Source organism: Jatropha curcas, chromosome 9, assembly GCF_041381405.1.
Source record: "Jatropha curcas cultivar XTBG-Jc1 chromosome 9, XTBG_Jcur_1.0, whole genome shotgun sequence".
Lineage (NCBI taxonomy): Eukaryota > Viridiplantae > Streptophyta > Magnoliopsida > Malpighiales > Euphorbiaceae > Jatropha > Jatropha curcas.
In genome coordinates, this window is record NC_143159.1 from 547558 (window position 1) to 561463 (window position 13906).

Consider the following 13906-nt stretch of genomic DNA (forward strand, 5'->3'; position numbering starts at 1 on the left):
AATTACAGTCTGTACTCTCTCCTCTTCGAAGAAAGTAAATTGAACTTTCTTATTATTATTTTTTTTTTATTTTTACTACGAAGTTTGGCGGTGCCAGTCTGCCAGAGAGCCAGCTCTCCGTGTCACGAGACTGTTCTAGTGTTCAGATTATTGAAGACTGTACTGTAACTAACCGTTTAAGTGGGACAAATTGAAAAAAGAAAAAGGAAAGTTAGAGTAATAATTACGTATTCCGAGTTCATCATCAATTTGATGCGAGCAGTTGTTTTAACCGTTGATTCATCCACAATCTCCTGGCTGAAAATCTAGGTGGGCCTTATTTGTCGTAGGTAATTTCCATTTGTTTAGAGATGGGCTCAGTCCAAGTATGTCAAGGTTTTATCCACGTGTCATTCTAAAACGATCTTCACAAATCCACGTGGCGATAGAGACTACAGAGTCAGACTCTACGAGTAAGAACAACAGCAGCGGCGATCTATAATGCGGAAGAGCGCATGGTACTACTTTATGGAAACGGAAATATTATACGGCAACGATATAACTACAGAGTCAGAAAGTTTTTGAAAGGAATTTTGCTGTTAATAAAAATAAAAACAAAAATGCAAACTGACCAATTTAATAGATAAGTAAAAAAAACTCTAATCGAGTAGGGTAATTTTTATTTTTATTTTTGAAAAAAAAAAATTATTATGTGTGGACTATAGTTAAAAATCATATGGTAATTTGAATTATAACTATAAAAATATTAATTATCTATAATAAATAAATATTTATGTTTGTAATATTTTATGGAGTAAATACCGAAATTTAGATGTAAAAGAAGACATGTAATATTTTAAATTTTCATGCCTAGATTTTACATTTTAAATGGTAGGATGTTAAGTATTAAAAGTTACTTAATATTTTATGACATTTTGGATGTGTTATAAAACTTTTTTAAGGTAGAATTACAAGTTTATAAAAACGTAATTTTAAAAATTGAATTTATAACGATACGATAATTTTTAAGTATCAATTTTATCATTAGAACTATGTATTACTTGTCAATAATTTTAATAATTTTTATTTTGAAATTATCCCCTAAAAGTTAGTACTTCATTCAACTAATTCCTATTAATTTAATTCCTATTATTTGCAAAATTTAGAGAAATTAGGGTAGGAGCCCAATTTAAAGGGAAGGCTTGTTGTCCAGAAGAATTTAGTAGGGCAACCTTTGCTTTATTATAAGAATAATTTTATACAAATAATAATAATAATAATAATAATAATAATACACGGCAGCATAGCAAATTTTTAAAAGCACATGCTGGGTAACCGTTGAGAGTACACAGTAGAACGCGACTTTTCGATCTGAGAGATCCGACGGTCATAATTTACTAGCCGTTAGTTTTAAAATTTCAGAAGGGTATCTGCAGACATATATCCGCCGTTTGCGTCTCAATTTCGCTCACACAGTTCATTTTTTTTTTTCTCTTCCATTATCCTTTTTCTGCATAAACCCCAAACTTAGAGAATCCGAGAGAGAGAGGTTATACTCCATTACTGGGGCTTTAATGGAGTTCTTTTGAACAGTCTCTCTCTCTTCGATTCGCATTTGAAGGGACACGACTCTGATTTTGAATTTGAAGTTCTTTCAATCAAATAGGTAGAGAAACCTAACAGGATTCTTGAATAAGAAGGTGGGTTAAGATTTTATGATCTGGGTTTTAACTCTTGATGTTAGTTCTTGATACAAGTTTCATGTTTCCTTTAATTTGTGCTTGAACAAATCGATATGTGTTGTTCTTCACTGATATTGGGTGGTTCTGAATTATGATGCAGTTTAAATTTTGTATTTTGACAGACGATAATGGCTGGATCAGACGAGAATAACCCGGGTGTGATCGGACCCGTTAATGTTCAAGGTAATCGAAAACGGATTCGCATTATTACCGAGTCTCTTATGGCCTGATATCCGATGATCATAACTCTTAAGCCCTAACACAAGAAACTGATGGTCAAGATGTTGCATTTTTAGGGGGTTTACGTGCCGGAGTTGGGAAGTTCACTGCGGCGACCGGAAACAACCGCAGGGCGTTGAGCAACATCAATAGGAACGTTATTGGAGCTCCACCTTACCCTTGTGCATCCAGCAAAAGAGGCTTATCAGAGTAAGTTTCTAAGAATTACAGTCCCCTGTTTGTTTGCTGGCAAAAAAAAAGAAAAGAAAAAAGGAAAAAAAAAAAGATTTTTAAGGAAGTATAATACCTTCTAACATGAGATGCGTTAGTCAAAAGTTCAAGGGAGAGTTCCTTTTTTTTTTCCTTTTGTTTTTTCTTCTGTTAATGCATCAATCAAAAAGAACGAAGTTCCATTGCCATTTTGACATTTTTTTTTCTTTTTACCCCCTTCATTTAGGAAACAGACAATCTGTGGCAAGAACCCTCCAATTCCAGTGCATCGACCAATTACCAGGTAAGTCCATACCCTTTTTTTCTTCTTTAACTCTGAAGATGATCATTTTGAATCCTAAAATTGATTTTCTAAAGTAGTTTTCCCCAATATTTTTTATGTTCCTAGGAAGTTTGCTGCCCAGTTAGCTAACAAGCAGCCAGAGGTACCTTACTTTCTTCTTTTCTGCATCTGAAGACCTTAGTTTATTGTTGACACCTTGGTTGGGATAGATATGATAAAATTGAAACGACTAATTTATTGGCAGGAAACCAAGAAACAAGCAACAGCTATTTCTGTCCCAATTTCAAGTGAGTCGGAGGATTGTAACATAATAGATGCAGAGGACTATAAGGCGTCTGATGATTTCTCTGCGCCCATGTTTGTGCAACACACAGAAGCAATGCTGGAAGAGATTGATCGCATGGTATCCAAAATAGCTTATTGTTATTATTATTATTCCTCATATGGGGAGAGTGGCATCATTGGTTTGGTTTCTGCAGGATGAGGTTGAAATGGAAGATGTTGATGAAATGGTTGATATAGATCTCTGTGATAAGAAAAATCCACTTGCAGTGGTCGAATACATTGATGATTTATACGCTTTCTATAAGAAAGCAGAGGTAAGGTTGAATCCAACTGGAAGATATCATTTCATTTGAAACATGTTGGTGAGGGGAAAGTTCTCCTGGATCCTTCATATTGGATAATGTTGGTTTCTGTTGGGGATTTGCTTTCTGATAAATGGAAAATCAAGCGGAAATTGCAGTTCATTTGCTGAACTTGTGTTACAATTTTTCGACATGCAGAAATCCTCATGTGTCTCACCAAACTATATGACACAACAATTTGACATTAATGAAAGGATGAGAGGCATCCTAATTGACTGGTTGATTGAGGTATAAACTGTACTTTTAGTCACGACTGATTCATTGTTGATATCTGAATTCCTGACTAAACTAATGGATTTAACAGGTGCACTACAAGTTTGAATTGATGGATGAGACATTATATCTTACTGTCAATCTCATTGATAGATTTTTAGCGGTTCATTCAGTAGCGAGAAAGAAACTTCAGCTTGTTGGGGTGACAGCCATGCTTCTTGCATGCAAATATGAAGAAGTATCAGTTCCTGTTGTGGAAGATCTAATTCTGATTTCTGATAAGGCCTACAGCAGAAAAGAAGTGCTTCACATGGTACATTTTTAATCAAAGTAATTTATGATTCCTCATTTAAATATTCTGCAGGAACTGGTGTTAGAATTTGGATGTATGATATGTTACTATTGCCCTGCAGGAGAAGTTGATGGTTAACGCTCTACAGTTTAATCTATCTGTTCCAACTCCATATGTGTTTATGAGAAGGTTCCTCAAAGCTGCCCAATCTGACAAGAAGGTTTGTTAATAACTGCACATACATGTGTTTCAACTTTATTTTGTAACCTGGTAGTAAGTTCCAATCTTGCTTTTCTTGCAGCTTGAGCTTCTATCATTCTTCATGATCGAACTTTGCCTAGTTGAATATGACACGCTCAAGTTTCCACCATCTCTGCTAGCTGCTGCTGCAATTTACACTGCCCAGTGTGCTCTTGATGGAACTAGACAATGGAGCAAGACTAATGAGTGTTATACTAACTACTCAGAAGAGCAACTTCTGTAAGTATTTCTGGCATCACTAGTAGAACCTTACAATAGTTTATTTTCATACATTGGTAAGATTGGTTCCTGGGACTTTTACAGGGAATGTTCAAGGCTTATGGTTACCTTCCATCAGAATGCCGCAACAGGGAAGCTTACAGGTGTACACAGGAAGTACAGTACATCCAGATTTGGCTATGCTGCTAAAAGTGAGCCTGCTAACTTTCTACTGGCTAGATTCTGAAGCGGGGGGGAAGTCAGAAGATGAAATTAACATAAAGAAACTAACTTCTCGTTCAAGCAAATTGGGGATTGGATTGGGGATTGGGTGGGGTGTGACATAGCAACTGAAGTTGCCCCTGGGAGAGGTGTCATTTATCCATGAACATATATTGAGCTTGTGACATAGCAACTTAAGTTGCCCCTGGGAGAGGTGTCATTTATCCATGAACATATTTTGAGCTTGTGTTTTAGTTCTTTGATTTCCATTTTCCTTTATTAAAATTAAATTGTATTTGAAGATTGTGATTGTGAACATAGAAAAGATGTTGTGCAGAGGGAAGATGGGTTGTTTCTCTTTTCTCTAAGAATAAAATAATCTTTAGCTTTTGAGAGTACATATGTTTTCTTGTCAAGAACATTTCCCATTTATGCTTGTAAAATTTTCATGTTAAGAGCACTACATAGCCGACAACAGCATACGCCATGTCGTTTCATTAAAAAACAAAAGCGGACCGACAGTTGTTTAATCAAATGCCACTGAAAAACTTTGCGTAATATCTTTGCCTAATATCCCAAGATGGACTTTGTCAGAGATGATTTAATTAAAAGTAAAGCGTGATGTGTCGGGATCCAGATACAGATACGTGCGAAAGCTGCCACGTGCTAGCCTCTGTGCAACTGACACTATAATACCATCTCCATTAGACACAATATTAGTCTCGCAAATTGCAATTTTCTGTAAATATCTGTTTCTATTTATTGTTTACCCAAATGCGTACGCGTCTCGTTGTTTCCTTTTCAAAATTTGATTGAAAGAAATACTACTCATCTTTCCGTCCGACTTCATATAACGTGTTCAACTTGTTGATAGAGACGGAGATGGACCCCTTTTGAATATTCTCTCAGGTAACAAGAAAATAGACTCCCACCCTGATTAATGGCTTTTCATTTTTTAGTTCAATCCTGCTCGATATTTTTGGATTGCAATTTCGTAGTCTTTTCATTGTTTTTTGCTATTTTCTGGGATTTGTGTTTTCGTGTTCAATTTTATGTGTAGTCTTTTTATTTTTATTTTTTATTCCAGAGATATTTTGTACTATTATTGTCCTTGGATAAGATTGTGGCGTAGGATTGATGCTATTTTCTGATTGACACCTTAAAGTTGTTTTGTGGGTTAAGATTTTTTGTCAAGTTGGGTGGACTCTGGCACTTTCTGGGTTCTTCTCAGATAGCGATATTTCATTTGCGGTTTGGCTTTATTCGACCGATTACGATACTGCAAACTCAGCTTCTGCTACTAAGGTCATGGTTGGGTGGTGGGGTTTTCTCTTGACGCTGATGGGTTTACTTTATATAGCCCTTAAATTTTCTAAACCAGTTAATTGGGTTAGAATCTGAAGGGTCTTCAATTCTATGCTGTTTTGTGAAACCTTTGTCCTTTTTATTGATGAGCCTGTCCTTTCTTTCCAGGTAAGGTGGTTCTTACTTCGTATATTAGGCTGCTACTAGTATTTTGCTAATCCTTTAATAAGGATTAAGGAGATATGATAGGAGAGAAGGAGAAAAAATTCCTCACAGTAGCACCATTTCAGTGTGCTTGGAGGAAGGATTTGAAATTCCGGGAAGCAGGAAGAGGTTGCGTGGCCTTTGATGCTTTTGCTCATAACGATGTCACTATAGTGTTTAGGGAGAATGTGGGAAGCCAGCACTATCATTATAAGAGGGATAATAGTCCTCATTATACTGTGATTCTTGGGAGTCATAGGAATCGGAGATTAAAAATTGAGGTGGATGGGAAAACTGTGGTTGATGCAGAAGGTATTGGACTTTGCTGCTCTTCAGCTTTTCAAAGTTACTGGATATGTCTTTATGATGGTTTAATTAGTATTGGTAAGGGAAGATACCCTTTTCAGAATCTTGTATTTCAGTGGCTTGATTCCAGTCCAAATTGCAGTGTTCGATATGTTGGACTTAGTAGCTGGGATAAACATGTTGGCTATAGAAATGTCAATGTGTTGCCATTGCCACATAATCACGTGTTACTGTGGAAGCAAGTTGATTCTGGAGAATATGAGGACAAGGATGATGGCGGAGAGTATTTGGACAATGAACTAATGGATTATGAGAAATGGGGGCTTGAAAATTTCCTGGAGAGTTGGGAATTATCTGATATGTGTTTTATTGTTGGTGAAGATGAAAGGCCTGTTCCAGTTCACAAGGTTATCGTGCAAGCATCTGGTAATTTTCCTTTGAGTTCTTCAAATGAAGATGTTGTTCAGCTTCAGGATGTGTCCTATCCCATTCTCCATTCACTTCTTCAGTTTATCTACACGGGCCGTACCCAGGTATCATTTTCTTTCTCTATTTCCAGCTTTAAACGTTATTTGTTGTAATCACTCTGCTTTGTTTTTCTTTTCATCTTTGTTCCTTTTTTGAATGCTTGTTGCAAGATTCACTTAGGTTGTCTTTTGAACCTATTTGTCTCACTTTTTTTTTCCCTTTCCAACTTCAATTTAGATTTTAGAGTCACAACTTGGTTCATTGTGGGCTTTGAGCCTTCGGTTTGAAGTGACGTCACTAGCGAAGCAGTGTGAAGAAACTGTGGAACGGTTTAAACTGAATAAAAAGTTGTTTGATTCTGGCAAGAATGTGGAATTATCACATCCAAATTCTAGGCCTCATTGTTGTACGACCTTCCCCTTTGGACTACCCATCAATGTGCAAAAACTCAAAAATTTGCATTCAGCTGGGGAGTACAGTGATCTGAACATTTATATTGAGGGTCATGGTCTTGTTGCTCAGCCTCATAAAGTCATTCTAAGTTTATGGAGTGTCCCATTTTCAAAGGTGAATCATCTTGACTACTTTGTTTTATTGTCTCCTTCACATCCTGAATGCTTTAAGGAGCATTTGGATAAATAATCTTTTAATTATTTTACTTGTTGACCTTACAATATTGCATACATGTCATTATCTGCTGCCGACGTTTGTATTGCAGGTTGGCTGTGAAGGTTTTTATGATGTCTTTGGTTTTTATTTTAATTCTTATTTTTTTTGCAAATAAATTGATCTTCTGAAGAAAATTGTTGCAATGCAGATGTTCACAAATGGAATGAGAGAGAGTAGTTCCGCAGAGGTCTACTTAAGTGATGTCTCAGCAGCAGCATTTAAGATAATGCTTGACTTCATGTATAGTGGGGATATCAGTATAGAAGATACAATGGATTTTGGAAACTTGTTACTCCAGCTTCTGTTATTGGCAGACAAGTTTGGGGTCTCTCTTCTTTATCAGGAATGCTGCAAGACGCTTTTAGAATGTCTCATGGAGGTAGTGAAGCTTTATCTTGCCAAAGAATCTAATCCAATAATTTTTTGTCAGAATAATTATTGTGTTTGCTGTTGTGAAATGCTTTTTGTTGACTAGAATTAAAAGAACGGAGAAGTGACTTGCGGTTTCGGACTTCTGAAAACAAAAGAAGAGCCCTTTTCTGATATCGAATCATAAGATATTGATACCTTTCATGTACATATTATATGCAGGGTTGGAGTTCTCCTAATGGAAGAAGGTCATACAACAACAATTTTTGTATTATGCACAAGTTTAATGGACGACGAAGCAGACAAATTTCGGAAGTTAATTGAGATATTGCTTTAGGAGCTAACTCTTGAACTTTGATGCAGGACTCAGTATGTCCAATCCTGCTTGCGGTTTCATCAATTCCATCATGTAAACTCATTGAAGAAACCTGCAAGAGAAAATTTGCAACACACTTCGACTATTGTACAACTGCAAGCCTTGACTTCATCTTGCTAGATGAGACAACAATTAGCAGTATAATTCAGGTGGGTAGTCTCTATCCGAAGTGTTACTTTGAGAGTGAGATTTGTTGAAGATTAAATTAAATATATGAATTCCGTATGCTTCCTCTAGAATTACGTGCTTAAAGAGTTGAGTCAGTGGTAGGAAATGATTTACTACTCTCCTGTTTGCTAGTGAGTTGTAAAGAAATTGGAGGGGGTTTAGGTGATTTACTGGCCAGATAAAAGTAGTTAGTTCCTTAACTAGATAGTATGGACATTGAATTGTTGAATATTTGAAGCAAATATACCTCCATTTCTCACTTAAGGGGTTGGACTCTAATCATATGGTCATGTCTTGATTAGCTTTCTTCCCTTGGGATGTTGATAATCGTATAACATATTGTGGGTTTTGCAGCATCAAGATCTAACAGTAACTTCAGAAGAAAGAGTTCTCAATGCAATTTTGATGTGGTGCATGAGAGCTAAGGAGTTGTATGGGTGGGAGACGGTAGATGAGCTAATGTCAATTTCAACTCCTGACCTCATTTTCCAAGACAGGCTTCAATCTCTTGAAAACTTATTGCCATTTGTTCGGTTTCAATTGCTGCCATATCACTTGCTTGAGAAGGTATATAGACTTTGGATTGGATGTGGAGAGACTATACACCGGTATATTAGAAGTATGATTATGAGATTGTGATATTATTTTGCAGCTGGCGCAGAGCAATCTTTGCAAGCATATTCCCATTTTTGATAATCTTGTAAGTTATGCTTCTTTTTGGAGAATACAGTCCTTGAACATGTGCTATATGGAACCTTTCTTTCCCCTCCCCCCCCCCCCCCCCCCAAAAAAAAAAAAAAAAAAAAAAAAACCCCATCCCACTCCTCATTAATTTTGTTCTATGTTAATATTGCAGGTGAGGGAGGGTATCAATTATTTGGAATTTGGATTGGCAAGGGCAGAACAAAAGTAAACATCTGCAAGTATTGTCATCTTTTAATGTGTTTTTTATTTGGTAAAAGAAGGGTGAACCAGCCATCTGAATCTGAATATAGTTATGTGCCTTTTTGTTTTACTTCACCTGCTGTCCTAAGAGTGGAATTTCATTTTAAAATGCATAAGTTGCTGGATACCTCAATATGGCTACCTCGATGAATGATTCATTCAAAATTCTTCATGTTGGCAAATAATTGTTGTTTATCAAAAATCTCTTAAATATATTGCATACAGCAATATTTGAGAAATTTTCTGTAAATCTGTAGAATTTGCTTAACCATGTTTTTCTGATGTAAAAGGGAAAAAGTCTACTGCTATTAAAGCCCTTGATGTTGTTTTGGCTTTATGAATCGCTTTCATGATAGCTGGTGGGCATGTGTTACAATCATATTGTAAATGTATTTGACTTATTTGTTACTTTGATTATACTTTTTCATGGTGATATTTGGCTTTATGAAGTCATAGTTAACATGGTCTGTCCTTTTCAGCATACGGTTTCAACATAGACGATCTAGTTATAAGGAGCTTCAGTACATATGTGATGGTGACAGCAATGGAGTTTTGCACTTTGCTGGTACATCTTATGGGGAGCACCAGTGGGTTAATCCTGTGCTGGCTAAGGTGAGCCTTTTGGCATTCTTTTTATAATAAATGAGCAGAACAAATTTGATGCAGTGCCTTATCCTGTTAGTTGCAAGTTTCAGAGAATCACTATTACAGCTAGCAGTCCGACTTCAAGATTCACTGATCCCAAGGTCTTGGTATCAAGAACTTACCAGGTAGTTTAGCTTGTGCATCTGTAAATTATTTGCTCATTATGAGTTTCATTATGGTTAAACAAAAACCCTGTTTTTATCCACCAGGGAACATCTTTTGCTGGGCCTAGGATGGAAGATGGGAATAAATGTGCATGGTGGATGGTTGACATTGGCCAGGATCATCAGGTTTGTTCCTATTCCTGGTCCCTGGTTACAAATCTTTTGATTTATCAGGTTTCAGAAAAGAAAAAAAAAAAAAGAAAAGGAATTGAAATGGTAAATATTCTAATAATAAGTTGTTTATAGTCTACTTGTTTGCATGATAGAGAAGACACCCATATTTACACCATGAGACATCATTGTCTTATCTTTCTTCTTCTAAGAAGATTTTTAGCCTAATCTGGGTGTATGAACACACTCAATTTCACTAGCATGAGTGGCTCCCACCACACAAGTGGAGCCTACCCCAAATGAGATCGTGAACATACGGGTAAGAGAATTCCTCATTGTAAATCACATGTTCCCAAATGTTAATGCAGCTAATGTGCAACTTTTACTCCCTGAGACAAGATGGATCAAGAGCCTATGTAAGATTTTGGAATTTCCAGGTAAAATGAACTTTGTCCTGTTATATATGTACAGGATCTTTCTCTAAATGCTTTTATCAATCGATGATGAAATAATTATGTGGATTAAATTTCAGGGTTCGCTTGATGGGACGACTTGGACCGACTTGAGAGTACATGAAGACGACCGAACAATATGCAAGCGCGGTCAGTTCGCATCATGGCCCATAACTGGGCCTAATTCCCTTCTGCCGTTCAGATACTTTAGGGTTCTTCTGACTGGGCCTACCACGGATGCCTCCAATCCCTGGAATCTTTGCATCTGCTACTTGGAACTCTATGGCTATTTCCGTTAATTTCATGAATTTCCTTGTCATTAGTTGGTCAATAAATTTCATCATGTACAGTTCCTAAACGTCCAAAGATGGAGTTCGTAAATTTTTGTTTCTCGTTTGAACAAATCGTGTTGACCATCTCTCTTTCTTCTTTGAGTTAATAATCGTCGAGTCAATTTTGAAGTATGAATAGACTCGCCTCAGAGATGGGTACGAGGAAAGCAATAACATGCTAACTTGCCAAAATTATTATGGATATGATATAGTTTGGAGACTGGGAAATTGTTTTTTGCCAATACCATCTAGCCTGAGAACATTCTCATGAAAATTAAATACAACCCTCAATAACTATGATCATCTCCTTTTTTTTTTTTTTTTTGTTTCATTCACAACTTCACACCAGGAGCCTAGGCTTTTCTGACACCAAGAGAAGCCAGAAAGATTGTGCAGAAAAAACTTCGGAACAACATGGTCTATGCATTACTATCACATAGGAAATCAAAGTCAACAACTAAAAGAACATGCACAAACATGATTCGCACTGCAGACATTTGGCATATAGAAACGGATAGATATTCAAGTCAACTACATTCATTCGTACAAGTATATGACAGTCACTTACATTCCAGGCAATGATAGATTCCATTTCTTCCCATTACAAAAATTACACCGAGTTTGAGGATAGCAAGTGCAGGGATCCTAATTGATTACTTAGGCAACTGAGATATAGAATAGCTCTAAATCACACCATAGGCAAGCATCACCTCCTCACTGGTGGTACAGCGCCTCTACCAGGTGCTGCGCGGCCAGCAGCTTGAGCCTGCACAATAAGATAAGGTTAGGACAGGTAACCTCCAATCACACAACAGAAGAGGGATAGGAGCATGGAACTCCTACTATGCTTCCCCATGCATCAGCCTACTCAGGAGAGAAGCAAGTGACAATTCACATGTTGGGCTTTTTTGTGTTATATTACATACAAATGTAGATCAGATAATTACACATTGAAATTTATGATTATAATAGTATAAGGGTGTTTTTGGCCCAGAGGTTAGAAAGATGAGAGAATAGCAAAACCCAAAAAGCACATATCCAAAATGAAAAGAACTTACTTTAGCTCGCAATTGAACAGATCTACCCCGGCCAACTCCAAGTGATGTGCTCTTACCCTTCATTGTAAAAAAGAAAATACATATTAGTAATCATATGGTACGTATTGATTTTAAATAGAAAACAAAAAATTAATCACTTGCAATTGGAGTACCTTGATTCTAGCATCCAGCCGCTTGAACATAGGAGCATTCTTTAACATATCTGGTATGACCATAAACCTGTTTCAAAAATTCATATTATTTTGAAATGAGAACAGACATCTTGTGAGTAGTAAACAAAATCTCTCGAGCAATTGAGATTCTCTATTAAAGAAATTTGACAAAGATACCTCACTTTGCTGCCTCTTATAAAAACATGCTCGAGCTGTGAGATCTTCCCATCCTGCAGAGAAGCACAGAAACTTTAGCAACAAAACAAGGACAGAGATGAAGGAAAGCCAATTAGTCAAACTCAAACCCAAAGCATCCGAAAAAAACATCCAAACAGTTATCTTTCCATATTTATTTAAATAACCGTAGCTCAGTCCGCATGAAAAATTTCCATCTGAATTCAAGCTAATATTGCAAGATAGACAATGTAGACAACCAAATTGTAAGTGTATCATAGCTCTTTTAAACACTCACTTGCATATCTCTTTATATCAAAATCAGGGATGGACATTAAAATCAAATTATTAACCAAATCACCAGTAGGTAAAGAAGTTATAGGAATTTTCAGGTATCTATATCATAACCAACGTCATGGGACATGTAAATAAATCAGCAGGCCATCTTATTTTCTACATGTTATTTTCTACTTTTTTTTCAAGGACAAGAATGAGGATGTAAAGATTCAATAAACCTAATACATATAAGTTAGAAGTTCAAGCCTCTTGATATCAACTTTCCTCTGTGATTTCAGGATCAAATTGACAGACAATTTGAAGATCACAGTGAAATACATAATTATCAAAGAAGCCTTCGCTATGTTATATTTAAAAAAGAAAGGAAATTAAAAGGAAAACAACTTAGAAACTATAGAAATAACACAAAGACATTGAAAATTTTGAATACACTTAATTAAAGACAAAGCCAATGCTAGTCAGCAAGCATCTGCCACAGATGAAGAGTTTTAGGATCAAGCTCTCATTTTCCTCTTCCATTCTCACTAGCAAAACGTCATGGATTCAATACTGAATCAAAGTTTAGGAGAAATTTCAACCGAACTAATAACTAAAAGCACCAGATCCATTAATCTTCAAAGTCATAATTTCACTGTCGGGAAACAAATCTAGGGTTCTAAGAAGATTGAAAGTAGCATAGGAGAGAAGAAGACACGAAGAAGAGAAACTATATCAGTACCTTAGCAGTGTAGGTAATGTTCTCGAGCTGGCAGTTCCAATTATCCTCGCACTCCACCATGCTTCCTCTGTAAAGCTCTCCGCTCTTAAGCTCCACCGTAACTACGTGCCCAGAGGCCTCATGTAGCAGCTTCACCGGTATCCCTAAGCTCCTGCTCATGGCTCGCTCTTCTCTTTTACTCTCTCTCCCTGAGCAAAACCCTAATTAACCCCAACCTCACTGTTTTTTCCCTGTCGTGGGCTTTATATTTGTCAAGAAGAAACAAGAACGCAGTCGTTTAAGTTTGTCAGGGTAGATTTGTCTTTTTATTAAATTATTGGGGATCTTCTAGTAATTAAGACCTCTGAGGTTCTTCACGTGGCGTAAGTGTAAACCAGCTCGAAGTAAAAACGGCTATAGAGAAGTACTATTAAAACTAGCCGTTCGATGTGAAGGCTTTACAAATAGATCGATCCATTACCGTCGGATTATGGTAATCAAAATCATTTCGAAAATCAGAATCAATGACAAAATTACGAAGATTTCACGGCTAATTTTGTTGCCACGTGGACTAATGATTCTTTACTCAGCTTGCAATCCATCCAAAAGCAAATCAAATCGTGGGACCGGTGGACACTCGACGGGACAGGATCACGGGAGAAGAAGAAAAGTGGCAGTCTGGGCCCAATTAACAAACGGCTGAGATCTTCATGATCTTAACTCCGTC

The 13906-nt window shown here is 36.7% G+C and overlaps 3 protein-coding genes across 5 annotated transcripts; 2 read left to right on the forward strand and 1 right to left on the reverse strand.

The window, feature by feature from the left end:
* The first annotated feature begins 1441 nt into the window (after positions 1-1441).
* Positions 1442-4685, forward strand: LOC105635229 (cyclin-B2-4). The gene is made up of 12 exons (XM_089725960.1): positions 1442-1679; positions 1844-1904; positions 2018-2150; positions 2398-2454; positions 2560-2596; positions 2699-2857; positions 2934-3053; positions 3240-3329; positions 3406-3627; positions 3728-3826; positions 3908-4086; positions 4171-4685. The coding sequence occupies exons 2-12, from the start codon at positions 1850-1852 to the stop codon at positions 4310-4312; spliced, it is 1293 nt and encodes a 430-aa protein (XP_089582086.1). The 5' UTR covers positions 1442-1679; positions 1844-1849; the 3' UTR covers positions 4313-4685.
* Positions 4686-5024: 339 nt separating this feature from the next.
* Positions 5025-10873, forward strand: LOC105635231 (BTB/POZ domain-containing protein). 3 transcript variants are annotated; one of them, XM_012218264.4, is made up of 13 exons: positions 5025-5196; positions 5761-6635; positions 6808-7137; positions 7388-7618; positions 7972-8133; positions 8507-8719; positions 8805-8852; positions 9009-9061; positions 9577-9709; positions 9793-9867; positions 9952-10032; positions 10386-10454; positions 10550-10873. In XM_012218264.4, exons 2-13 carry the CDS (start codon positions 5835-5837, stop codon positions 10766-10768), a joined length of 2415 nt encoding a protein of 804 aa, XP_012073654.1. In that variant the 5' UTR covers positions 5025-5196; positions 5761-5834; the 3' UTR covers positions 10769-10873. The 3 variants fall into 3 exon arrangements, 2 of the variants coding, with proteins under 2 accessions (XP_012073654.1, XP_037493451.1); XM_037637523.2 differs by lacking the exons at positions 5025-5196; positions 6808-7137 and having other exon boundaries at positions 5626-6635; XR_002284465.3 differs by lacking the exons at positions 5025-5196; positions 10386-10454; positions 10550-10873 and having other exon boundaries at positions 5621-6635; positions 9780-9867; positions 9952-9986.
* Positions 10874-11269: 396 nt separating this feature from the next.
* Positions 11270-13434, reverse strand: LOC105635230 (small nuclear ribonucleoprotein SmD3b). The gene is made up of 5 exons (XM_012218263.4): positions 13201-13434; positions 12189-12241; positions 12012-12078; positions 11860-11916; positions 11270-11567 (listed from the first exon to the last, which is right to left on the reverse strand). The coding sequence occupies exons 1-5, from the start codon at positions 13357-13359 to the stop codon at positions 11508-11510; spliced, it is 396 nt and encodes a 131-aa protein (XP_012073653.1). The 5' UTR covers positions 13360-13434; the 3' UTR covers positions 11270-11507.
* Positions 13435-13906: the final 472 nt, after the last annotated feature.

Coding starts and splice junctions, on each gene's coding strand:
- LOC105635231 (XM_012218264.4), top strand. CDS start 5,835: ATGATAGGAGAGAAGGAGAAAAAATTCCTCACAGTAGCACCATTTCAG. Junction 7,619..7,971: donor TTTTAGAATGTCTCATGGAG/GTAGTGAAGCTT, acceptor ACTTTGATGCAG/GACTCAGTATGTCCAATCCT. Junction 8,720..8,804: donor CATATCACTTGCTTGAGAAG/GTATATAGACTT, acceptor ATTATTTTGCAG/CTGGCGCAGAGCAATCTTTG.
- LOC105635229 (XM_089725960.1), top strand. CDS start 1,850: ATGGCTGGATCAGACGAGAATAACCCGGGTGTGATCGGACCCGTTAAT. Junction 3,330..3,405: donor TAATTGACTGGTTGATTGAG/GTATAAACTGTA, acceptor TGGATTTAACAG/GTGCACTACAAGTTTGAATT. Junction 3,827..3,907: donor CTGCCCAATCTGACAAGAAG/GTTTGTTAATAA, acceptor CTTTTCTTGCAG/CTTGAGCTTCTATCATTCTT.
- LOC105635230 (XM_012218263.4), bottom strand. CDS start 13,359: ATGAGCAGGAGCTTAGGGATACCGGTGAAGCTGCTACATGAGGCCTCT. Junction 12,079..12,188: donor ATAAGAGGCAGCAAAGTGAG/GTATCTTTGTCA, acceptor TTTTTGAAACAG/GTTTATGGTCATACCAGATA. Junction 11,568..11,859: donor CTGTTCAATTGCGAGCTAAA/GTAAGTTCTTTT, acceptor CTTATTGTGCAG/GCTCAAGCTGCTGGCCGCGC.